The 28,000-nt window shown below is 40.0% G+C and overlaps 1 protein-coding gene across 1 annotated transcript in view; it reads right to left on the reverse strand.

Annotated features, from left to right (window-relative positions):
* The window catches only part of IL1RAPL2 (interleukin 1 receptor accessory protein like 2), a 326,903-nt gene that overhangs the window by 165,200 nt on the left and 133,703 nt on the right, over nucleotides 1-28,000 (reverse strand). Inside the window, exon 2 of the mRNA XM_041485262.1 lies at nucleotides 1,339-1,612. Within this exon, the coding sequence (XP_041341196.1) occupies nucleotides 1,339-1,612 (274 nt within the window). The remainder of the gene's footprint in view (nucleotides 1-1,338; nucleotides 1,613-28,000) is intronic.

Raw genomic sequence — 28,000 nt, forward strand, 5'->3', positions numbered from 1 at the left:
ACTTTGTCATGTAAATGAGCAGAGTTTTGAAATTTCCCAGAAAAAAGTATGCCCCAGAATTTGATCCAAGATCAATTATTTATTTTTCACAAAGGATTTGCATTAGAATGTTTCAGAGTATTAAACTAGTAACTTGATTATCACAACAATGACTTCTTATGAAAAAAGCACAGCTCACTTGAATCATATAAATCACCATCTTCCCGTTACATTTCGAAATCAGGGCCTTCACATCACACCCTAGCTCTGACAGAGGAGCTGATAAAACTCCAAAGGCTGCAACACAATCCAACTGCTGCATTAGGCAGATATATCCAATATTTAAACTGGACATTGGTGCCCAGTACAAACCACCACAATCCAGGGCAGTACAAACCACCACAATCCAGGGCACACTCTTTGATTTTAGCAGCATTCCTCAGGATCACAATGGTCTGAGGCAGCTGAGGCAGCAAGACTCAGCAGAGATGGACAGAAAGCAAATTCTGGGTTCTGAACAGTGCTGCAATTTGCTGCAATACTTGTTATTTAATTCATGAAACGTCTAATTTCCGTATAGAACAGCAGACAAGGATGAAGCAAACTTATTATCTGAAGCTGAATAGTTTAAAACCATACAAAGTAACTGTAAACTCCTTTTCATTCAAAACCGGATCATTTAAGGAATATTTATTAATTCATTCTTTAAAAGTCCTCTTTTTTTTTTTTTAATCTCATTTTAGGCATAGCGATGACATCAACATCTACACTATGGAAATCACGAGCTCTAGCACATATTTAATTCAAGGCTCATCCAACAGTTCCAAGACACTTCTGAGAAATCCATTTTGGTGTCTTACCAAATGAGGTCTGCTTAAATTTATGATAAATCATAATTGTATATTAAAATAAACATTTATTTAAAATCAGACAGAACTGTAACTCCCCATGGCCTGATCCCATCAGAATAATTCAAACTGTAACTGTGTAATAACTCAGAGGATTTGAAACAGAACAGTACTTAAACAAAATACTTCACGATTTAAGAAGTATCAGGTTCTGAAGGTTTACAGAAAATTGAGAATTTGCAAATTTTGTACTTAAGAAAAAGAAGTAATTAAATGAAAGCACATTAATTATAGCTACTGGACTAGGTAACTATAGTTACTAGGGAAACTAATTTTGAGACAAAGCATTATGAGACATATGTAATTATGAGAATAAAAAATATATATGTATTAACTGGATGAATATCTAAATTCTAATGGCTAAAATTAATTTTTAACCAATATCTAATACTCCATACATTATTAACCAATAATCTCCACATTCTTATTTAGACTTTAACACAATACTCACCTCAGAACACATGTGTAGAAACCACTGTCTTGCAGCTCAACCGAGTGAAACCATATGGAATCTTCATCCTTGCTCATCCTAACTTCGGAAAATATAATGGGTTCTTCTAAATCTCCTTTGTTTTTGTACCACATAAGCCTAAGACCTGTGCTTTGGGCCATGCTATAATTAGTTCTGATATAGCTGTAGAAAAGGGCACATTTCACTCGGACTGGTTCACCTGCCAAAGCCATGTATGTCTTGAGATCCACTGACCAGTCAATGCAACCATCAACTGAAAGCAAAACAATAATAAAGAAATATTAGACATAGATACATTTTCCAATATAGTGAAAGGCAGCTTGGGAAATGCAATACAGTACATTAAAAAATGGCTTTTGGCATGTGCTGAATTGTTTCAGGGTAATATGAAAAACCTGAAGCAGTTATTGGCAACTAAGGGTTTTTATACACCTTTTTTAATTACATGTAACTGTGAATGTGCAGACAGTAAATAGAGCACACTGAGCTTGCTCAATTCCACTTCTTCAGAATATCATTACTTTCATCCCCAAAACACTAATTCTTTTTTAAATAAACCAAATGTTTTGCACCTTAACTACTTGCCTCTGTAAACCAGTTTTGAGTTCTCCAATTCCTTGTGGAAAGAAAATGTACACTGGCATCTGACGCCATTCTTATCCCTTAAAACTTTTCCATCCACCTCTGTTAGTTATGTTATGCAAAAAAATCCCCAAATAACAGGTGTGACATTTATCATTTTCTTTTCAAGGCAGTTCCACATAGTTGGGTTTTTTCCCCTACAGCCTACTCAAACTTGTAGAGGTCTGTATTATACACAACAGGATACAATTACAACATGCTGCCTATGCAATCAAACTTAATACAGGAGTTATTAAAATAAAAAAGGACCACTTTTGGTGTTCTGTTCAGCAAAAACTTTTGAAACAGTTTTCTTAATACTTCACTTTAAAATTAACATACACCAGACAGTTTAAGTGATAAAAGATCACTTCTCCCTACAGTTTTTTCTCCCATTGCTACTATCTTAGTTACAATACAGGCCTAGCACATGTACACATATCAACGTATCACATATCAGAGACCTTTTAATTCAATCTTTTTCATTGCTAGAAAAACTATCAGTGTGAAAATCAGCCAAGAATAAAACCAAAGAAAAATATTTCAAAGGCAGAGCATCAAAAGGCAAACACAATACCTAAAGTAAATAGACTTCATTAAATATGTAGGGTTTAGATTTTATTGATCATATTAAGCTACAAATAAATGGAACATCTTTACCCTTACTGCAGCACCTCAAATTCAACCAGGTAACTCTCAAGTTGCCTCTTCTGCATTTACAGTATCAATTCTAAAACTATAATTGTTGGATATCCTCATACACTCTTAATTTCATACACATTGTCAACTGCATTCTGTCATCAAGTGATTTTTTTATCTTACTTCCTAAACAAAGGTAGTCAGCAGAAATTTATGTACATGGAATATCAGGTCTGATCCTACTTTTAGTGACTTTTACAGCCTCTAAATTATGTCTACCAAGTTTTCATGTTTCTCTTTAATCATTCAAAAGTAACTGTGACAAACGGAAGGTTTTAATTTTCCCATCACAGTAAATCAGCTTTAAGTGTACTGTGATCACATGAGCCATGTGTTAAACTTGTTGACACCGACCACTTTAATACTCTTCTGGTATATAAACTTCCATGTAACATCTTGCTGCAAAACAAACTTGTAAAAAGAAAAACTAACATAAGCTCAGGAGGGAAGGAAAGCCCATGACTCAAAACATTACTCATGACAGTTTTGACAGGTGAAAGGATATCATGGAGCACCTTTAGCCCCAGGGTGTTTCCTGTTCCTGCCCCTCACCCCACAGGCAGGTGCAAAAGCAGCAGCTTTTAGTGCCAGCTGACTTCTTTCTTCATGAAAAAAGCCCCCCAAACCAACCCCTTCACCTGAATTTATGTACACACTGTTCCAGTTAACTTCAATTTTGATTTTCATTCTCATTTTGCTGACAATATCCTACTGATTTAAATTAAAATTCATTGGTTTTAATGGCATTGTTTTAAAGACATGAACTGAAAGGCCAGCAGCAATTTACTGATGTTCCTTTTCCTCGCTGCTTCTGCTGTGTCCTTCCTCTAGCACTGCCACACGCAATAGGACAAGTTTGCATAACCACTATTTGAAAATCCTGTACTGAAGCATTTGTTCTCAGTGCATCTCCTCCAGGCTTATAACATCCTTCACCACAACCAAAGCTGCACATTGTAACTTGAACATGCCCTTGCCAGGACCCCAAGAAACATTGCACTGACCTCTCTCTGTGCTGCTGCTGCACAGGCATGGGCAACCTGCAGCAGAGCAGGAGAATGAGCCTGCTTCTCCCAGTCCTTTTACATTAAATCCCTGGTTCTGACACCATGAATTATTTTATATAGGTGATAGGACTTTTACATTGAACAGGTATCATTGTACTCCACACAGAGCTTCCTCTGAAAACCTCTGTGCTTTTTTTAAGTCCTGCTCTTCAGACTGATGTGATTTACAACTGAAGAACAGTGCAGAGCTCACAGCTGCCTTCTCTCAGCAAGGGATGTGCAACGCAATGCTGAGCTCTCCAGATGGCTCATCCCTTGTCCTCCAGGACACATAGGTGTTCTCAAAGGTACCCTCTCTCTTGTGATTTAGTAAAGTCACAGAAGTCTAAGTAGGGCCATAAGTTGAAATGAATACGAATTCCAGAACTGGAATTTAGATCCAAACTAATCCAGCCGATCTAATTAATTCAGCCAATCTAATTAATTCTGTCACTCTTGTGTCAATCGAATCCTGTCACATCATCTAATGCTGTCAAATCTGTGCTGGTTCAACGAAGTTAAACCACACCAAAGAATAACTAACAATGAGACACAAATGGAAAGGTTGTGGACCAAAGACAGCAGTGCCAGGTTTTCATTTATTTCACAGAGTAGAGTCACAATTAGTACGAGTTCGGTAGTTAGGAACTCACCCAGTACGGAAATCTAAATTTGGAAGCTGAAAATTCCCTGCTTTCAATGATATTTCTCCCATATCCACACCAAACAAATTGTCAAAGCACAGCTCAAATGAACACTAAGCAACCCTCCATTCAATCTGTGTCATTCAATCTGCCTCATCCTCCACTTTCATTTGAAAATTTCTTTTCCCTTCTTGTGTGCACTTCTCTACTATTCTAATTTCAGAATTTGAGCTGTAGAAGTATAGGAAGCACAGTGAAAGGCATTTGAACAGTAATTTACAACCAGGTCACCAGAGTGGCTAAAAACCCTCTCTGACTGCCCCCAGGGGACAACACAATGGTGGGGCCAGTGCTCTGTTGGCCATTGCCAGCTCTCCAGTGGAGGCACCAGACACAGCGACCTGAGCCCAGCACAGCACCTGTATCCCAAGGAACAAAAGAAAGAAGAGGAAATTTACACTAGAGACTTTTTTCCCTATTAATAGTATCTGAATAAAAGAATTTGAGCAGCCCACAGGAGGCTGACTGCAACAGGGAGTGGGATGGAGGTGGTAGGTGCAGGCAGGCTGCTGCCCATGGCCCTGTCTGCCCCAGCTGCTCCCCTGTGACAGCTCTCCCTGCAGCAGGCCAGGAGGGGGTAATTACAGAGAGAAGAGCACACAGGGAACAGAGCAACCAGTCATTATAGTGTTGATAACATCTGCAGAGGGGAGAAGTCTCACAGAATAAGCTAAATCTTAATTATTGAAGAAAGACTAATCAAACAAGAGATGACTTTTTCCCCTTACTCTTTTTTTCTTGTTAAATACACAGGTAAGAATGTTTCCTCTTCTGAAGCTGTAGAGGCTAAAATCTAGGTCAAGCTCCCTGCACTCACATGGAAACTGGAATTTTTCCTCTTGCTGTGCTGTCAGTCACTGGAGCGTGAGCATTGTTAGATTCGTTTGGAGTATTCTCCAAGCTGTCATCACAAATGACTGGAGTTGCTTAGGTGGAGTTCAGCACTCCATTATCCAGAACAAAGTTTGCTGTCATTTTTGTTGGGCTGGCTCTCAATATGTAATATAATCAGATTGATGTGAAAAATATTAGCATTAGAGAGGCACTTATACAATAAATGTATATACACTATTTCTCTGCTACCCTATAATCACCTGGTAAGTGCCTGACTGAAAGCTCATTCAAATTAAATCCTGTCTATTGAGGATGTACTTTACACACCTCCAAAAAAACTTTTTTTTTTTTTCCAGGTTCTTAAGGAAAAGTGGTTTGCCCACCTATCTGTCAATCTTCCCCATCCCCTTAGCACAACTTCTACCCCAGCTGACTAAATCCAACCCTATTGCATAGAGCATGGAAGTGCTCAGGAGTGCTCTCTCCTGCAAGGGTGCAGAACAGCATCTCAATGTGTCCTCCACGAGCTGGGAAACACAGCAGCACTGAACCGCAGTGCAGCCCCACTGGGCCCATCCCAGCTACCTACCCAGGCTACTGCTACCTGAGCAGAGAGTGAAAATGAAGGCTACAAAACTATTAAGGAAGATATAGATTGAGTTGGCTGACAATAAGTTACTGTACTTTTATGTTAGCAATCACCCAAATCATGTACTGCATCTTCTTCCTCAACATTTCCTGGCAATTTCCCATTACTCTTATTTTAAATAAATCTAGTTGTCTAGGGAGTCTAGATGCTTTTTAACATGAACTATAATAATTTATAAGCAATTATAGAGGAGCATGTACATCGTCTCTAAGTAATTTGTCTTTCTGATTGCTGTCACATGAATAATTTTTTGCAATGCGCATCTGCCTGTTATAATTTTTATAGGGATCTGTCAGCTACAGCAATTTATATCATGGCATTGTTAAACATGTTTGCCTACCTTGTTACCTGAAAATCTCATTTTAAATTGAAATCATCTACAAATAAATCATTAAAAAATAATTCACTAGCTAATGTATTAAATTTATTGCTCTGCAAAGCAGGCAATGCTTGTGACTGTAGGTATATAGTCAGAAATAAAACCACCATTCCTCTAATACAAGAGTTAGATCTTTATGTATACATTAGCTGTAGAACAGCAGAGTCCAGGAACTGATATCCATCATGCTCAGGGTTTGCAGACATGTAGCAATGATAGATGCATTCCATTAAGAATGTCCAAAGAGAGATGCAAATTTTTTTAGAGACTTAAAGGGGAGAAATCAGTTACAGCCTATGAATTTTTGGCAACTTGGTATTTTCAGATCTTGATTCTGGAGGAAAGGGAATGCCCTGCAGTTGAGTACGCACAGTAAAGCCTTTAGCAGCTTTGGCTGGATGTGACTGTCTCGAGGGTCGGGTGTTGGATCAGCCTTGCCATACATAATTGGTTTCACATCCCTGGATTTTTGACTGCACTGTGCTAATGCTGCTGCAGTGCTTGCAGAACTCTGCCAGCTTCTCATCACAGCCTGGCACTGCCATGTGAGACCTGAACATCAGCAGAACCCAGTGTGTCCCCTGCCTCCTCCCAGAGCCCTTCCCTGCTGCTCACACCATGAGCTGCTGGGGACCTGATCTGCCTAAAAACTGCCAGCAACCACCACCCTTCCGAGTATTCTTTAAATACTCCAGGGCTCAAGCCACATTTGCTGGTCAGAGAACACATTGCAAATAACACTCTCTTTGTGCACTGTTCCAAATCACAGACCTTACCTCCAAAGCATGGTGAGATCTCTGTGTGTAGAGCTGCCTCATCTTAGCTGACCAACCAAACTGGATGATGAAAGAGCACTCTCATAACTGTTAATAAAAATTCTCTCCACTGAGAGACACCTGAGCTGACATGAAGAACAAGTGACCTGGCTTTACAGGGGAGAAGGAGAAGCCCACGCTGGCAATACTTCAGGGGGGAGTGGAGGGTGGCCTTGTCCAGCAGCAGAGAGCATTTCCAAGAGCAGGCAGGGAGAGGAGGAGAGGAAGTTCAGGTAAAATGTCTGTCACACTTCTTTTCTGTGAGTTTTACCCTTCTTTGAACCAAGCAGACTCTAGGTTTTGACTCTATGTCCACATACTAAAGTGCATTTTAGAAAAAATTCAGATTTTTTTCTGAGGGACACAAAATCAAAAAATGTATCTGCTGGAGATAAGATCACTTAGAAAATAACAAATCTTGATCAAAACCAAGTTTATTCTGGTTCAAAATGGGTTGATTTTGCCATGCTTCTCCTACAACCTTGTTAGTAACTATTACTAATTCTTTTCTATGACAGTAACACTTTGTTTCAGCAATAAAGCAAGATTTATTTTTTGCTGTAGAAACATAATATCTAAGAATAGGATCACACACAGACTTTGTAGTTTCTCTAATCTGATCTCATTTTCTGAATATTTTCCAGCAAGAATTAGACTATTCAAACTTATTGGTGAAAATTTTTGGGACTTTCAAGGCATATAAAAGTGCAAATAGTCCAAAATTCCTAAGTCAAGTCATAAATTTTGCAACATGCAAATATTTCTCAAAATCTGGGCCAAAAATAAGGAAAAATGCATTTAAACATCCACATACACTACCCAACTTTTTTCCTAATGTTGATCAAAGCTCCAAATTTCTGTAGGGTGAACTAAAAGATTTTTCAGACTTGTGTACACTTCATTTTTCCAACCAGCTTTTCTTAAAATCCACAGCTAAACAACCCAACTCAAATGTCAAATATTCCAGCCGAACACTCATCATTTACTTTGAGGTCAAAATCACTGTTAATATATACTGCCAGAGGTTCAAATAACCACAGACTGCTCTGCCCTGAATTACGTAAGCATAAGGAGCCAGGAGCATTTTAGCCTTGTATTGAAAATGCAAAAGAAACAACATACTGGTAAATCACCAAAATTCTCAAGGGAGAGAAAAACCCCTGAAAAAAGTCTCAGCTTCCAGGGACGATGGCATTTTAATGAGGTCAAGGCTTAGAAATTATACTTGAAGAATGAAAATGCTGCAGCAGCATGAGTAGAAGTGACTGGACAGGGGCATTTCATCCTGTAGCACTTGTCAGAGCCAGCTTTTCAGGTGGCACCTTATCACAGGGGTTTTCTGGAGCGCTTGCTGATGGAGAGGAGAGCAAATCACAGCTGGCAGGTTAAGATTTTGCTGGAGACAGGGAGGTCTGAGACACATTCTGTGATGGAAAGGAAATCTCTGCTCTCATCATATTCTTTGCTATCTCTTCCAAGTCAGATGTTCCCAGAGACAGATGGAACCCGAAGTGCCCTTCCAAAGCTGTGCTCTTTGCGCTCAGCTGATCGCTCTGCTAAGCACAGAAAAAAGAGAGGGGGAGGGCACTAAAGCAACTCTTTAAAATGCAGCACATTCACCCTAAAAATGAGTATTTGGTGACCTTGATCTCCTAATCACTTCAATATCTGGCAGGTTTTTAAAGAGCCTGTGTTGAAGTAAACAGTACAGAATTTGGAACTTATAAAAGTGGTCTGATTTAAAATATTCAGTGTAATGCCTTGATTCTCTGCAGCTGTCACCATGTTAGAAAACAATGTAAAAGGCACCTTGAAAATCAACAGCAGTAAAGTCGGGACACGAACAATAAAGAAATCGTACTTCATGGCTTCATGCTTTCATGTATTTTGTGAAGTCCTAGTCATGGGTTCAAGGCATGTGCCCCAGCCTGTCCTGCCTTCTCAGCCCCCCAGCACTGCCTGGTCCCTGCCTTTCCCACTCCAGTTCCCCTCCTGCCATGGGGCAGCAGATTTGGAAGGGCTGTAGAAAAGGCCATTGACAAATCTCCTGCCTCTGCCCAGCGTCGCTCTTAGCGCCAAGGCAGTAAAGCCAAGCAGGTGATCTGCAGCCAACGAGGTATCCAAAATACTAAACTTCTTTTCTCTTTGAGGATCTATAAATTAATACCTATTTCTTCAAAGTCAGCCATGAAATAACATGATAAATTCAGCACCAGCTAGCCCGGGAACATTATCTTAAGCAAGGAATGACTGTTGCTCTAGACTGAAGTGGCCAGATCAGATACTAAATGTTACATCTGCCTCTTGGACTGAACAAGTAACAAAACTTTCCTGTTTAAATCCTAAAATTTAAATTCCAAAAATTAACAATTCAGACAATCAAAAAGTCAGTGCAAACTGGTATGAATTCAAAGGCTCTAAACTAGTGTTCATCCAGATCTGAAACCCATCTGAAGATGGTTTGTCTTTTCTTGTCCACAAAATCTAATAAACAAAAATACTTTCCTTTTCCCATCTTCAAAATGGGGAATTTTTTTTTTTTTTTTTTTTTTTGGTAGCATGTTGCACAGTACATGCTGCCATTTTTGTTAGCTCTTTGGATTCCTGAGGGAATTAATGAATGATGGAAAAGCTCAAAGAGAGATTTCCCAGCATCTCTGATACTTCTTTGGTGCACAGAAGTATATTCAGGCAAAGGAGATAGAAAGAAAGAAAAATCAGTATCTGAGGGAGAACAGTAACTGATACCAATAACAAGTAAACACACTGGAAATATTTCTTTGCATTATAAGTTTTATCCTAACACAATTTTGGGTAAGGAGCAACATGAAGACACACTTTGTACCTGAAGATATGTGCATTTAATATTTTAAGTGCTGTTGACTACACATGAGCTCTTTAAGGACACCCTCCAAGACACTTTCAATATTCTCCAGCCAACTACATAAACCGTGTGAAATTTCACACAGTTCTGTTTTCATATCTTTAGCACCATGCAAACTTTGGGAACAAAGCTGAATTCATCTCAATTGAATAATTGATGAGTCTCTTTTCATTACTTTCTTTGAATAAAGTTACTGAAGGTAAAGTAAATGAAAACTAGCTCCCAGATCAGGCAGCTGCAGTCTCAAGTAATCACACAATTAGAAAACTATATCCACTGCTTGTTATTCCCAGAAGAGAGTACTAGGAAAGAATTGTGAATAATAAGAATTTAAAATTAAAGAGAATGAACCACTATTAACTTGGTAGCCCCTGTGGGGTAGAATAACTGGTGTACATACACAAGATTATTTTATCTGGCATCTGTTTTTCAAGCATGTGGACAGTTTGAATTGGATTATCTGCTCTGAGGGCACAGTCCTCTTGAGTTTGGATTAGGTTAGGAAGATGGGCTGGGCTCCCTATTCAATACACAGGGCTAAATCCATTTTGTCTGCTGTCTGTAGAGAAGAATTCTTGAGGCACACAGGTCTGCTGTAAGAGCTCCTACCACACCTCCCCTGTGGCAGAGGCAGTGCTCAACAGGAAAAGAGAGCAAGGAGATATGAAAAGAGTCCACCACCAGAGGAAAGCAGGACTGAGTTATTCCTGAGGATGATCTCCATGGTGTTTGTGCAAGGTTTAAGCAATCATTCACTGTACACCTCAGCAGGGATATTTCTGGTAACCCAAATTCTCCATTTACCATGGGCAATTTGTGCCTCACCAGGTCCTGCCCGTCTCAAAGCCAGCTGTGCCATCAGCCTGGGCCTTGGGGCAGAGCCAGATTCCAGACCTCCCAGAGTTCTCTTCCAACCCACCTGACCCTATAGTTTGTCCTGCCACCAACATAGCCCTTCACAATCCACAGACACATAGAGGGAGCCTTCCTCACAAATATCTAGATCTGGGTACACATCTGCACTACTCTACTCATTCATATTTTACTTTCTAGCTTACAAAGATGCAATCAGTTCATCAGAAGATTACCAAATGTTTTCCAAACTGGTTCCCCATCATAAACACACTGGGTAGAATGAATGTGTTGTGGCTTGGATAGCTGTAAAGTACTGGATGAACACATAGCAATGTTAAAAAAAGAAAAAAAAAGGGGGGTGGGGGTGGGAGAGAGAGAGATATGCCCAATTTTCAATCAGAACATGCACATGAATAGAAGGGAACAAGTCAAGTTCATCTAATTTACTTGCAACAAATAACTAGCTTTGGTCATTTGCTTTGACTCTACACATTTACCTTTGGATATCTAGGTACACTTGCCATTTTACAATTGCTGTGCCATTCTTCCTGTTATCTGGCATAGATAATTTCAGCTGCAGTGAGCCAGTTACCATTTCCACTTGCATGACAGGGGGACCTCTGTTTGAAAAGGTTGTGACCCACACTCTAACCTAGGTTGTAATTCCTCCTCTCATTTTAATTCATTATCTGCATGTATGCAGGAGAATTTAAATAGGAAGCTCTCCTGACTGCAGAACACACTGATTCAATTTCAGTAAAATGAACATTCACAAATCAAGAGTATTTGCTTTTATAGGATAGTCATGAATAGAAGTGTTAGCGGGCTATTTGATTGAAATTTCTGTAAGTGATGAATGATGAAATTATTTCAAAATTAGATGTTTTTAAACAGTAAACGTTCTTAAGACTTGTTTCTATGTAGAAGAAACAAACAGGATTATTCTAATTGCAAGCCATTATATTATAGTTACATGTAAGAAAGAAAAATGAAGGATGATTGAAAAATGAGCCATCACAAGAGCTACCTGAGCAACAGACGTGTCTCTCTAGGTAAAGTGGCAATGCAGTGCTGTGCTCTGGAACACAGAATTGCGCATTTGCTTAGGAACACCTTTACATTTACATATCCATTTTCTAAAAGCTGCCAGTAGCAACATCCTGCAGCACCACATCCACTGGCAGCCCCTCACCTTCAATGAGGGCAAGGGTCATGTTGATGGGACCACATCCACCCCCTTTTCTGGAAAAAGACCCTAGTGGGGGACTGCCACCACAGCCCCCTCACTGTGGCCTGCCAGTTCCCCAAATCCCCACCCATTTCCAGAGGAGTTGTGAGCAGTGACTCTGAGCAGGACTGGTCACCAGTACCACTACTCCTCTTAGTCCCCTCTCAAGCTCCCATTCCTGAGACCTTGCTCCACCCTTGCTCCAGCCCCAGTGATCAACACTATTGGGTAGAGGGGCCATTTTGTCATCAGTGGGACTGTAGCTCCCCATAAGGTCCCATTCATAAGGAATTCATCCTATTTCAAGTAATTTTCCAAAGTCTTTACTCAGGAGGTTGAGAGCAGAGGCAACACTGACTGAAATCCCACAAAAATTGGCCCTACTTCAAGCAGAACCAAAGCAGTGACTGTCTTTAAATGAGAACCACCATCAAGCAGACAGACCCCAAACCAGCCCAGTTTACATCCTTCTCCTCACACTTCCCTGCAACTTCACGAGCCAGAAACAAAACTGGCAACAGGAAGATTTCATTTATTAGTAAGCAAAAGTAACAAACTGCAAATACTTCATTACTAATACATCATTTGCTCAGAATGGCACAAAACAAACAAGTCTGTGTTTTATTCATGGGCCTCCTGTCATCCTCAATGGCCCCGACTCACTGCAAAGCACGCAGCTGCTGCCTGTTCCACTGAAATGGGATGGAAGATGGAGATGTTTGAGCTCCAGGGCTGAGGCTGAGCAAAGGTGGGAGCTGAGAATACAGGAGGGGAGCTGGAGAGCTCTTGGCACCTCAGGCCTTTCTTTGGATGTCAACTTGTCCTCCAGGTGGGACACTGCCCTGCAGCCCCCTAATCCATCAGCACATCATTATTAAATCATCACAGCACAACTGTAGCACTCTGAAACTCATCGTAAAAACCTCCACCTGAGCTACAGATAAACCAGAAAAATCACACAACTGGAGCAACATGTTTAATTAATGTCTCTCCACTGGTTACCCAATACTCAGTGAGCAATGTGGAGACTGCTCATTTGTTCACTCACTCCCAGTTTCTTATCCTAATCCGCATTCCATCATTTCCTGTCCCAACCTTGGGAATCAACTGCCATTACAGCTTGAAGACAACTGTTTGATTAAAATTTTTAAATTCTTAATAAGGCAAAGCATAGAGAGGACTACACCTGGATTAGCCACTGTAAGGATCACCCCAAAGAAAACCACTATGTTTTCCACTTAAGAAACCCTGCTTTGAAACATGGAAAATCAGTACTTCAATTCTTAAACAGAAAAAAACTCACAGTGATCAGGGAAGACAGGACAGAAATGCAAAGCTGGATCCCTTCTTTTTCCCCTCCATCTTCTTCACAGAGAGAGGGCTCATTTCCAAGCCTGGCCAAAACTACCTCAGTAAGTTTGAGGCTGCAAATGCTCAGTGCCTGGAGGACTCCCATCCCTGCTCAGGGCAGGCTGTCCCTGCTCCTCTCAGAGGGCTCCAGCCTCTCCTGTCTGCCAGTCCCTGATCCCTCCCTCATTGCCCCTGCTAAACCCAAGCAGAATTCAGCAAATAGCAGGGAAGTTTCCCAGTGGGGAAGCTGAAGATGGGAGGGAGGATTAATTATGACACACAGTTTTGTGAATGGATGCATTCCCAATTAAAAATGCTCTATTTAATTAAACTGAATTTTATTATTGTTTTGACTGTATTATGTTTTTCAACTCAGAGTGACAGATTTTTCAGTTGGGATGACAGAACTGTCATCTGTCCAGCTCTACATCTGAAGGAAGAGGAAAATGACTGTTCCCAGCTGGAGAGGAAAAAGCACACAGGAGGCATGTAACCTCAGGGTAGGGATTTTGGGTACAGACAGTGAAGTGAAGTGAAAGGTGTCTCACAGACTAACACGTGTTACTGGGGCACGAAAAAAAAAAGAAAAAAAAAACCAGTTTGAATCTCCTCTAGTCGAGGTTAAGGCAGAATTTAATGGCAACAAATCATTCTTGTTTTCACAAGATACAGACTCAGAGGTGTGGATGGCATCCAGCTCCCACAGAGATCAGTGCACTCCACACAACCTCTGCATCCTGCAGCACGGGGGGATGACACTCCAGGGAGCACGTCCCCACAGGAAACCCTCTTTGTGAGAGGGGAAGAAGAATAAAACAGAGAGAGGCTCTGTTAGAAGCAGGGATATGATTCAGAAATAGAGATGCAGGCGTCATGCAAACTGTGTTAATGGAACTGCTGATAAAGAGGACCTCATCAAAGATAAAGACTGTCGTATTTCTGTTAAAAATAAGACTATCACAAATGCAATCATATTTTTTCATGTGTCACTTGTGAAATAAATGATATTTCACTGGGAGGTTGACAGTGTAAGAAACGCAATTAGAATGATTTACATATTAAAGACATTATTATGTCTTCATTGTAAATATTTCCATCATGATGACTTTGAACAGAATCTTTGCAAACAGAAATATAAATATCCTCATGCCAGATTTCAAATAATCTGAAATCATGCTGTGTCAAATTGTCAATTTTAAGAAATCTCCTAAGCCATTACAAATCCCATTTTAATCTCTCCAAAGACTTGTCTGCTTTTACATAATTGAAAATAACCACTGCTTGTAATGTGTTAATTTTGATATGCAGTGAATAACATGGTGCCAGAACCCTTCTAGCCAACCACTGTTTTGAAAAACTGTACTAAGCTTTCCATCTCCAGACTGCCTAGGGCTGCATAAAGCTTTACAGTGCATTTTTTTTGTTATTGTGTAATGCTAAATATTCCAAAGTATGTCATCAAAATCATTAGAGTTGGAATTTTTTTTCCTCTTCCTGGGACTGATTAGTGTGTCTTCAGTAAGAAAGATAAGCAAATACAACCTCATTAACGAGCTAGGAACTTTAGATAACAAAAAGCACCACTAATAGCCCAATTGCTATTGAACAGCTTCTCCGTTAGAAGAGACAAATCCACTCAGCAGGAATCACAAACCCTGCCCTTCTTCGCTTCTCTTTGCATATATTTAAAAAAGTCTTGGCACTCCAGAGAGCACGGCTAACATGAATGATGTGAGGGATGACAGCAGTGCTCCACCAGAGCCAGAACAGACAGGCAAACACAGGCATGGACACAGGGGGCTGGGCTTACAAGAATACAGCGCAAGAAAAGTGACCTTCAACATAGTTTTGCAAACTCTTCATTAATTAGGAAAGCATCTCCAAACTTTATGCTGGGAAAAACATTTACTGCTAAATGACAAGTGTAGACTGAATACTAAATATTATAAATTTTTGGTTCTCTGAATAATTGTTAACCCAACATTATTCCTGTCTACCTTGGGTTTTTAAATGGAATTACGTATAGCCTGCAGCTCCAAATCTAAATGAAAAATAGAGCTCCAATTGAACCTTAGGAAAAAAAAAGGCAAAAGTTAATGAGATTTAAATTAGTAACAGCCAAAGCTTTCCCTTAAAGAAAACATTATTGATTTTAAAGAGCTACCTAATGAAAAAGAATGGCACTCATTTAAGACTTTGCATGAACTACATTAGAGTTTCATTTGTAATAATAAATAAGGATGTGCTTTACAGTCCAATTAATCAGCAGAATTTATGTACATATTTTTATGAGTTAACTACACATTCCCTAAGCCCTTAATCACAGTTTTGGGTGAACTGTTTATGGTAGTAAAGAAATTACAATTTCTAAGGCCTGGACTGTAAAGATAATTAAGTACCAGTTCCCTATAAGAGTTAAACACCTGTACGGTTTCTGGGTTTATAATCTATTCTTCATTTGAAAATGGAAATGCACAGTGTTTCACTTTATTCTTCATTAAAAAAATGTTTATATTTTCAGTTTAAGTAACTGATTATTGGAAAAATTCTCCTCCTGTGAATGCTCTGCAGCTTTTATACACCATGAACAAAAAAAAAAAATTACTGCCAGGAAAGGCAATACACGGACTCTGCAAATTCCCTGAATAGGTAGGAAATTTGTTGAGCTGATGGTTTTCATGTATTTTCATTTAAAAATCATTTCATACAGTCACAAGATACTTCATCATATCAGGAATTCAGGAATATAATGCTGTGATCCTATGACATTTAAATATGGAACACTGGTAACCATGCACAGTTTCTTCTCTGAGAACTGCTGAGAAAACAGATGAAGTGCAAGGTCCCCCAAGCAAGTTTCAAATGACATTTAAACCCAACTACTTCTAGAAAAAGTAAGCATGCCTGGACCCAGTCCAAACAGAATTTCACCTCATAATTAATTAAAGCTCCAGACAAAACCCGTAAGGACAAGAGGAACATTCAGTTCATTTACTGAGATACCTGAAAGTTCTGAAACTTTAAATTGCTAAATTCCCTACAGATGCTGAACCAAGCTCATCTGGGGGAACCCCAAGCCCCCTACCAGGATCCTCATTTCTCACCCTGGCAGGTATCTGCTCAGATTCCCCGTTTCAGCCATAGAGCTGCTCAGCAGCACCTCCCAGGGCTGTAAATGCGTCACCTACAAACACACAGACTGCCCTCCATCTGCTATTGATGACCACAGTGATAGCTTAACTCCTTACCAGCTCTAAAGATGACATTTCTCTCCAACAGCCAACCAGGAACAAAGGTAACTGCAGTTTCTCTATGAAGCAAGCAACAAATGTCTCAAATTTAGCTTGTGCATGCCAAGATGACAAAGAACATGTAAAGGTGCCCCATATGGTACAACAAATACCAAAATCCCAGCACAGCACTTCTCTTTTCAATCCAATTCACTGGGACAGCACTTCCCAGGGGAGATAATACTTGTCCAAACATGTCTGAATGGTTGGACTTCATCTTTGCTTTGTTAAAGCAAAAGATACATTTACAAAGAGATGCATTTATTTTTAATAAAGAACATTCATACACATTAATTTCACCTGCTACAAGACTGTGCCTTGAAGAGATTCTTTAAAGTAACTGAATAAAACTTAATCCATCTGTTTCACAGAACTAAGAATTACATCTGCCTCTTTGTGAGCTGATTTACAGATCCCTGGTAGATCTCCTCCCCTACCTTCAACACCCTTCTGGCGCCACTTTCCCATGGCTGTGGTCACCTTATTCACATTGTTATCACAATTCAGAGCAGTAGTTCAGCTTGGAATCAAATCCTACAATGACCTTTCCTTACCTTTTCCAGTCCAATCCATAAAGTGGATTGCCTCCAAGAGGCAAGCCAGCTCTCAAACGTAATTTTTGGGTGGAATTTTGGAAATTGCAACTCAGTACACTAGGTTGGTTTTGTACTTAGTTCTTCCCATTATTTAATTATGAAGTAAATTAATAAACATGAGCATTATATTTGTGGTATTGCCTAAGGCATGACAAAAACAACTGAAACTGCAGGAGCTGCATCCCTGAATGGATCTTAAGTGAAATAATTAATAGAATGTGACCTATCATTGCATGTTCCTCTAAATGATGTATTTTAGTAATGTTCAACAAAACTCTTTGGAGAACAGAAGCCAGTCCTTCCTTCCCCACACAAATGTGACTGGAGTACATTGCAGGTTGGTGAGATGCACCACAGGACCTTTGTGAAGGCTCAGGACAGCAGAGGGGATGGACACATCCTGTAACTCCAGCTGGGGTTTGGATCTAGCCAAAGGGACTAAGAATTACTAGTGAACTGAGGGCATCAGCTGGCAGTTGGAACAGTCCTAAACTGAAAAAGCTAGGCTAGGTCTGAGGGAAGCAATAAACAGCTGCTACTTACCCTGCTGCCGTAGTGATTTTCACATCCAAGTAAGCCTAACACTAAAATGTTTCTCTCGCTTTTATTTGATTCCACTTTATACCACACTGTTTCTCTTCTGTTGTTTTACAGCTGATGCAGGGGTTACTTTCTGGTGTGTCATGGACCACAGCTCAAGAACTCCCAGTTTAAAGCCTCTTTCCCAGAAAACCAGTTTGTACAGAGCAGCTCCGGCTGCTCTGACAGTCGGCAGCCTTGTACTCCTAAACATCCTCCTGCTTTCAATTACCATTGCCCACATTCAATGAAGGAAGTTTACCACATCCCTTCTGATTTTTGAAACTTTCACAAGTAACAGGCTTCCATAGGATGTTTTTTTCTCCCTCGTGTCTCCTACAGGTTACCTTTTTTTGCATTGTTTCAACCCGCAGAGTTTAACCAGGTTCACAAGCTGTCTGTACAATAGTTAAAACTTCAAGACTTGGAATTTGAAGTTTGATTTCCTCCCCAAGAGCCCTTAGATGAGTGTTTGCTCTGTTTTAAATATTCTAGTGGGAATTCCTACAAGTACCTTGACCTTTCCTCTCTGCCAGCAGGAGGACTGCTGCTTTTATTGCAGGGAGGAAACAACAAAAAACAATCTGGCTATACAGACCCAAGGTTCCCTGGTGGAGTGATGTACAAGAGAGATGGGAATTCTTTGGGGATGGAAAGACAGTGTTCACAAAGAGGTGGCTGAATCATTCAAGCATTTTTTATGCCTGTAATTTTACCAAGTCTCTTTTTGAGCTTCGACAAAAGTTTCACAGTCAGATGAGACCAAGTGTTGGGCTCTTTAAGCATCAACCGCAAAAGAAAGAAGTCTTCCTACAAAAAGCATCTGAAAATAATTTCTTTCAGCTTTGCCAAGACCAGGCATTCCCTAGTTTTGTGTCCACCCAGATGGTGAAGGCTATCTTAGGACAGCCTAAGGAGACAAAGTCTGCCCACCAGTCAAATTAATATGCTAACAAAATCCATTGGCCATTAAAGATGCTTTAATCAACTCTGATTTCTTTTGTAAGAAAAATTATGTATTACAGACTTTGTCAAAAGAGCTTTGTTAACACTAACACTTGAAAAACAACTATGCTAATATGACATTTCCCATCCATTTGTTCTGTACTTTTATGCCACTTAGCAATGAACTACAGAATTTCCCTCCCAACCTCTAATATTTGGCCATGGGAGTATGTGGGAGGTCACTTTTTAAACTATTTTTACTGTGCTAATTTATTGTCATTTTTGACTTATCTAGAATACACTTGCACTTTAAACCTAACTAAATGTACCATGTGACAAATAATATTATTGGTTTAATAAAATGGTTATCATTAAAAATGGTTATGACTAAAAATGATTATTATAGTAGTAAACTAATACTCTGGAAAAACCATTTAGGGCAAGACCATTCCTACCTGTGCCATTTCTCCATGCTTTCACACAAAATATGCCCTGGCAGTCATTTGAACACACAGAGCAGCTGTTAAGTCTCAGCTCAGAAACCTAAATGAAACTGAAAAGGGAAGTCTTGGAGAACTCTGGCACTTAAAAAATAATATCTTGCTGTGACACTGGAACCACATTTACAAAGGGGACAAAATGGCCATCCTTTCCTAACTAGCATTTCTAAAATGCACAAGAGTTTTCAAAAAGCATCAATTCTGCAATTCAAGCATGCAAACTGGTACTTGCACAGCCACTGAGGTTCAGCACAAAACACTTGGTCATCTCCTCTCTGTGATTGTAATCATTCTCCACTTAGTGTGATGAATCAAAATCACAGGCCATGCCGAGATGTTTCTCTAACAGACAGAAACAGGCTTATCCACAGGAATATACAAGATGTTTCTCTAACAGACAGAAACAGGCTTATCCACAGGAATATAAAATTTAGATTTTAAAAAGCAGATAAAAGGAATTATCCCCATTTCCCAAAGAAAACAGAAATAATGAAGCTTCAAGGCAAGAAAATATTTTCATACACTGCAATTCATAAAAAAATTACACTGTTCAGGCAGTTCCTGTCAAAGGTAATGGACAGCTCAGGCTTTCCCTCCCCATCTGCAGAGCGACTTCCTCTCACAGGCCTGGTGATTCACAGCTGCGCACTGTGCACGGCTGGTTGTGCAGGGCAGCGCTGACCCATGAGCAGACAGTGCTTACACAGCTCCTGCTCACAGAAGCAGAGAAAAGCCTACAGGGACTCTGCTCACTCACCTCTTATGGCCAACATGGTCCTTCTGCATGCTCTGATCAATATTTAAATGATGGTGACAGCATTAAGAGGCCTTTCCCCATGCACTGATATGGTGCCTCCAGCCATCCCATCTAGCCAAGGTCTGAAGGAAAAAGAAAAGATGAGCCTTGCACTGTATCTTGAAGGTCAGTAGGTTCAGGCATGTTTGAAAGTTTTTCTAAGGCTTTCTGGCAGGTCATCTCCCTATTTCCTGATGTGGAAACAATTTTATTTAATACTTCATTGAAATAACAGACCATTGCATAATACCCCTGACAACAGTCTTCAGTGCAAACCTGCCTCCTCAAACAGGTAAAGCTTCAGTGCAGCATAATTAATAGAATGTGAGTTTACAGCTCTGTAACATCCACCTGAAGCTGAGACACCCATCCCTTCCCTTTCCACATCAATGCTGAAGCAAAGCTGGACACTGTGTGGAGGTGCAGGCTGCTGCCTGGCTGTGACCAGCCTGTACCCACTCAAATCTGTGGCATCCCCCAGAAAGCCTCAGCAGGTCACTCCAGACACACATTGGCTCACTCCCACTCAAGCTGCTTCAGCCCTTGTTACTTAAAAGCTGCAGCTTGTTACTGATGACACTGCTAATGCAGTTTCCACTGTGAGGCTCAATATGGCTTTTCCAGGAGCAGAGCTGGGAAATCGTGCTCTGAGAAAACATTACCCCAGCTGCTCTGAGACGCTGCAGCTCTGAGGCTTCCCGAGTAACTACAGTGGGTGTAAAGTGCCTTTCCCCTCTCAACACACAGCAAAAGGCAGCATCAAACACATATTGCTCTGCCCATCAAGCAACTGCTGCAGGAGGGCCACACCTTCAGCCTGTGACAGCATGCAGGCAAAGGCAAAGGAGTATCCCAACCTGGTATTTAAAACATGAACATGTGTAGGATATTCCGCACTCCTAACTTTGATTTTCTTGCTGGTCCTTACTTACTGTCTTCTAAGACACTTCAGGATACAGGAGGTGATATCTGTTCATTCACCTTTTAGAAGAAGGGACAGGAAAAGGAGAGAGAACAGAAGTGTAGAAAATAATTCCCAAAGTTTTGTCCACTAAATCAAACCAGAAACGAAAAAAAAAAGAAAAAAACTAAGCCCTTGGTGAAACCCCACTCTGTGGGGTGACTCGGAACATTCAATGTCAAGCTGCTGAAGACTTCAGAAAATTCCTCTCCAAGATGCCAAGAGGAAAAGCAGGTAGAGAACAGTGTGAGTCACTGCAGCTGTCCCAGGACACCAGCCCTGAGCCAGCTGCACTTCTCTCCAGCAAAATCGCTGGCACTGGGCTATAGAGTAAATGGCAAAGACAAAGAATTGCTAAAAGCAGCAGGGAGGGGAGGGGACCTCAGAAAAATTCAGATTAAAGGCAACTTCTGTTTTAAACATTACTTTGAATTATGGCAGATGCTAAAATTCGTGGATGATTCTAAGTTTGTTTCTCTGAGAATGGCGACTCACCAGGACACTGCCCATCAGACGCCAAGGCAGAGCCCACCTACCAGACAGGCAAATCACCATTAACTGAGGGTATTCTCAACCACATTTACATTTTAACTCTATCAAATAGCAATGGAAAGTAGATTTTTCCATCAAAGTGTTCAGTTCTTATTCCAGGCCAGCAGAACAAACATATGAGGAGGTGCTTTAGGTTTGTATACCCTGACTATGACCTTCCAGATACTGCACTGATTCCAGCAGTAATACTGTTCACACTTCCCTGTCACAACAAAAAACCCTACCTGCATTATCTGAATGCAGACACTCACGGGAGCGAGCATTAAGCAGATTTTCTCAAGGTAACACAGATTCAAACAGATGGACAACCCCTGGTTTTTAAGCTGTACCATTCCACAGGGCTTCCTTTAGCCAGTTTGATCACCTCAGAGGAAAGGAAGCTTTACACCTGATGCATCTGTGCTGAAAGACCCCCTGCCTTCAAAACGACTTTTCTGAGTGTTATTGGAAACAACAACATTAGGATAATGACAAGACTGGCAGTGAGAAATTCACAGGGGATGCAAAATAAATGAAATCAATTAGTATTATAAATACAGGCTGAGTTTCACATGTCTTGCATGTCGATTACTCATATGAACTTCTGAGACTTTATTATTAACAGGTTTGTTTTGACAAAAGCTATAAAAATGAAGAGAAAAACCCAACAGTGCTATTTTAAACGTGTACCACCACACTGCAGATTACATAGCTGCAAATAAAATGGAAGAATGTTTTTATGAGCCATAAAATGGCTCTGCTAATACCAAGAGGCATTTACTGAAACAAAAATTTTGAAAAGCCTGCATCAGGCAAGCCTTATTTTGATTTTCCCAATTAAACAAAGGACAATTAGCACCCATATAGGAAAGTGGATAAGCTCTGTTCAAGTATCAGTTCTGGTGGATCATACATTAACTGAACTTGTCGGTTTTGAGGTCAGCTGTCATTCTTCCCAAATTGCTCCCTGAGCAGATCACAGAGCAGATGGAAAAGGCCAATTTGACATGACTCTTTGGCTTAATTATAGCATTACTAAGACAGCATACGTAGTTGGTATGTACTGTAGAATTTTATCCCATAACTTTATTTCTCAAAAATTCAGTGATCTGGTTCATTTGCCTTGATTTGATCTTCAGTACATACATTCACTAGAATTGAATTATTCTTACCTGTGCATTACTAGGCCAAACTTTCTTATCAAGTTCAAGAGCTGCACATCCACACTAATGTTCAAAGAATTGCAGAATATTGAATTCTATATCAAATATAAGATCTTTTCCAAAACATTTAAACTGATTCACTGCTTCCAGTAGTAATTAGTCAGACCCCTCGAGATACCCTGGGAGAGATGAGAGATGCCAGGCTGCTCTAGTGACAAAAAGGCTTTGTACTACATAGACTAGCACACCCCAAAGAATCATTTCATGGCATATGCTTGTCCACATGCACAATGCACCCACTGTTCTAGCAAATACAGCAAAGATAGGTCCACTAGGAAGAGCAGATCACACAAAATCCCTAACATTACCTGGAAGCATAGAAGGTTTATCACCTTATCATAGCACTGCTCCATTTGAAATCCTCAGCTTACAGAAATCACTGCAGTGTTCACACTTGCAAAGTAACTACCTATTAAAAAGAGATTTAAACTCTTGGCATTTATCTTCTGCTGCAAATTCTTTAGGAATAGTGAACGCCAAAAGAAATTGGAAGTTGTAGTTCAGGTTCTCTAAATACTGCAGTGACCTATGTCAACCATTCCATTTGCAACACTGATAAGCTGTTCAGTGTTCAGATCAGGTATCAGGATATGGTAGAGGTGCTGACACAAACTACAGAACCATTTGCCATCATGGCAAGGCGAACTTTAACTGGCCTGGACCATCACTAGAATTGCTCCATAGTCTATTATTGCCCAGAGGGCATTTTGACAGAATCTCAAATCACTGCCAAATATATCAAAAACAGGAAGCCAGAAAACCCAGCTCCTACTTGACTATTTAATACTCTTTGCCTATTTTCCTAAAAGGAGAAAATGGAAAATGGACAGAGCTGTCAAATTGTGAGCGAAAGTGGTTCATTTTCACTACCTTCGTTCTAGGTAGTTCAGCTTTTTCCTGCTGAGCAGGAATGGGACAGGGCAGCAGTTTGAAATCAGGGAAAGAGGGCAAAATCACCACCAACAAAGAAAAGTGTTGGGTTTCTATGATTTATAAATAGAAATTTCAGGGAAAAGCTTAACTTTGAAATTTCATCATGAAGTGAAATAGAAAATTTTTCTTGTAGAAATATCACCTCTGAAAACTGAGTTTTGAACCACATTATGTAATTTTTAATCACCTCTCAGCTCTTTCCTGAAATACAAAGGACTCCAGATGCACCACTTGACCTGACAAAGCAGACTGTCAAATCTCCCATTGAGAACTTCTTTCCAAAGCTACTTAGGACCCCCATAACATCTCTGACACCTTTTGTTCTTCACTCTACCTTCATTAAAGACAAATCCAACTTAAATTAAAAAATAAGGATGGAAAAACCAAAATAACACAGGATCAAAAATGTAACAGTTCTGAAAAATTCTCACTGCCTAAAGCATTAAAGTGTCTGATTTAAGAGGCTGGTTTCTCACACTGCCACATTAACAAATGCTCACCATCAGCCTGCAGTTTAACTACTTAAATTTATAATCCTAGTGAAAATAGATGGATGGTGTGTAATGGCTCTTCATTCTTTTCCTGGGCAAGAACCAGACCCCATTTCACCAACAGGCAAGCAGGGACAAGCTCAGAGGTGCCACGGAGTCTGCCAGTGGATGCTCCCAACTCCTCGGTGTTTTCCTCACCTCAGTGTGAACAGTGATGGGATTTGAATCCACAGCAAGCACAGCCCTGCTGCAAAGAACAGCCAGGATCAAACACCTCTGACAAAAGAACATCAAACAAGGAAAGAAAATGAGGAATACGTGCACCTGGGGATGTGGTTCAGTGATGGCCTTGGCAGTGCTGGGTTAATGGTTGGACTCGACGATTCTAAGGGTCTTTTTCACCCTAAATGATTTTATGATTCTAGGATAAAAAGAGCACTGATCTGCAAAAATCTGCATTTTATATCAATTTCATTTACTGAAATTTCCTTTTAATTTATTGTTGCCTCTAATCAAGTGTGCAAAGTTTTCATAAAACACAGTGCAGCCAAATAAAACTGTCAGTATGTTTAACTGGAGGAATTCACTCACTTGTATGGATTTTCAGCATTAATATTAGATTAACATTAATTACATAATTATCATGAAAGAATCACAAGAAAAACAATTATGAAGCAAAACTTGAAATTGTTCATGTTAATAGGGAGACTGAGATAATATTCACGTTGCAGAGTTTGATGCAGCCAGTAATGTTTACAGGCTGGGGAGGGGGATGGGGCAGGGGGATAATCAGTGCTGTTTCCTGTAAAATTTGTTGCTTAATCCCTTAGAAGATCTAATGATGCTATTTAGGTCTTGCAATCTGAGTTTTTGGACTCAAACACTTATGAAATCTTTCTAATCTGTTTCACTGTTCAGATGTATGGCTCAAGTGCATTGCCTAGTGAGGATGAAGGATGGCCTGCACCTCCCAGTTATTACACCTCTACCACCAGTCTGACCAGGAACCTGGCTCTCCCAGAGTCTTTACACACCTTTGCACCATCAAAACTCTACTCTGTGGCTTTTATGTAAACGTAGATTTTCACATAATCACAGAATCGTTTCTCCAGGTAAACAACCCCAGCTCCCTCAGTCGTTCTTCACACAGCTTGTGTTCCAGTTTTGTTCAAGCTTTGGAAGTAGTCACTCAAAACAAAAGCAGAACTTCACACTGGTGACGTGAGTTGATATAGTGGTGATGAGTAAAGGCAAGATGTGAAGAGTCAAGAGTAAATCTCAGGTGGAAAATTGTGCCTGAAAAGGTTGTAAAGCCAAGGTGAAAGGGAGAATCTGAGGACTGCAGTCAGAACTCAATTCAGAGCATCCCCATTTCAGTTCAAAATTAGCTATGTCTGAACTACTGAGCTCTGAGAACTCTGGCTTTGTTTTCACAAGTAACTGCGATGATTTAAAGTGAATAATTTGATCTTGGAGATACTCTGAAGTTAAGAAGCTACCCAACATCCATTACTTTTGCTACCGTGTTGGGAACATGATGCCTGAAGCTAAAATAATTTTTCTCCACAGCAGTCAGAGATCAGGGCAGGGAGGCTCATTACAGATGTGCACTTCCGTCACTCTGGACTACTTCCAATTTTCAGCTCCTGCTTAGATCCCTTCATTCACCCTGAATTATTGGCAACTGGAGGATAATTAGTCCATCACTGCTTGGGAAAGCCAGAAGGTTTTCTATATTTCTTTCCAATCACTTCAGCTGGCACACAGTAGTACCTTATACCATAATTTTGCACTTTACTCTTATTAAGGTCTTTCACCCTCTGTTTCTTAACATTGAGATACCGAGCAATTCCTTGGCTTCGTTCTAAAATAAAAGTTACATCACATTTGAGCTGATGCCTTCCAGCCAACCTATGCCAAATACAATTTGCTTAGAAACCTAAACTTATCTAGCTGAGGTTGGATAAGAAACTTGCAGCGAATACTGCTTTATAAATAAGACTTGTACTCTTGGACTTGGGAAAAAAAATAAGTTTAACACAGGAACCTGAGAAAACCTGACTCCACATAATGAGAGGAGACCTTCAACTGTATCAATACAGTCAGCCAAGAGGTTCTGCTAATTAAAACCAAATGACTCCTTACAAATGGAGCAGCAGTTTAGTTGGGTTTGAGTAGGCAGCATGTGACTCTCTGCTTTCAGTTCCTGAAAAAGTGACAGACATAACAGACAGACGTTGAGCAAGAAGCTGCTGCCTCCACAATGTGCCAAGGGCCAAACTTCAGCTTCCTTGTAATGCCTCTGATTCTGAAACAGCATGAATGGGCTAGAGGTTTTTCTCCCTGAATATATTTATAGCCATGTTAGAATTATTCTGATGGCCAACAGCTGTGGTCTGCTGATGGAGGAAACCCTCCACTGGGTTCTTCCCAAAGTTGTGTTTGAATCAACCCAAAGAAAATCTGCCAATTTTAAACTTGGTGCTACAGAGCTACCTTAGCATGGCCAGGAAGTGCTGGATGTGTGTAGAAGTCTTTCAGAATATTTACTGTATGCACGAGTATGTATGTTCTTTTTGATGCCATGCATTACAAAGAAAAATAAGATCTCCCTTCCTCACATGTTAGTCATATTTCTGAAACCACATTTGGTCCATTTAAAGCAGAGGTGGTTAAAATACAACAAGGATGGCAATCAGATTAAATACTACAGATAGACTGAGCAGGAGTAATGCTCCTGCTCATCAGCTACATGCTAGGGTTAGGTTGTCATAAAAACCTGTAAAATATCATTAACTTCTTACACATCAAGCAAACTGTTTCAGACCAAAACAGTTCTCTTGTAATTACTGCACACTGGTGACCATTCCTAGCATAAATTTCAATGTCTCTCAATATGTGACCCTTAATAAAGATGAGTTCCTGGTGTGCCCTGAAAGCTGTATTGAAAATATTTTGATAGTGACACAAATAGGAAATAAATTCCATATTCTCCAAGGTTTCCAAAAGCAAAAAGGAAAAGGTGTTTAAGAGAAGGTAAACTGAAATATCCTTGAAAATTTAGGAATTATGAAGGAGAAAAATAAAACTGCTTTTTGAAGTAGGTTTTGTGAAATTTCCAGAGTAATTTAATTTTCTATTAATTCTTTCAGACACCGTAGGAACTGGTTGTCAAACCCACACACACACAAAAACCCAAATAAAATCCCCCACCATTCCATTGTAAATGATAATTTCCAAAGCTCTGCATTATTATCACTAGTTTGCTTCCTATCCTTTCTGAACACTCAGAGTATCAGATGTAGAGTGCTTTTGCTTTGTCTACTATCCAGTAAAAAGCATAGTTATTTGTTATCATTAGAGACCCAGCTGAAATGCTTTGAGAGACTTTATTCTGTTGATAGAAACCAATTTGTTGTAAAGAAGAGAAATCTGGGTTCTTGAAGTTCACTGAGAAAGTTAAATAGGCATCTATCTCACTACCTGGTGTATTTACAAAATGAGTTCATTCATCTATCACATATAGTTAGTAACTTTTGTGACCACAGAAAGGAAACAGGATAGCAAGGCCTGGAATTTATACTTGAAGCTTGTTAATAAGCTGGTAGTTGCTTTGCCTTCACAGGAGTCTCTGGAAAGCTTACAATTCCAGCCCTCCTCCTTAAGAAGGCAGTAAAAATCCTGGGGCTGACCCTGAGGAATAATTCCCATGCTAAATCTAATTGAGAGCAG

This window comes from Pyrgilauda ruficollis, unplaced genomic scaffold, assembly GCF_017590135.1.
Source record: "Pyrgilauda ruficollis isolate IOZ18807 unplaced genomic scaffold, ASM1759013v1 scaffold7, whole genome shotgun sequence".
In the NCBI taxonomy this organism is placed as follows: Eukaryota; Metazoa; Chordata; class Aves; order Passeriformes; family Passeridae; genus Pyrgilauda; species Pyrgilauda ruficollis.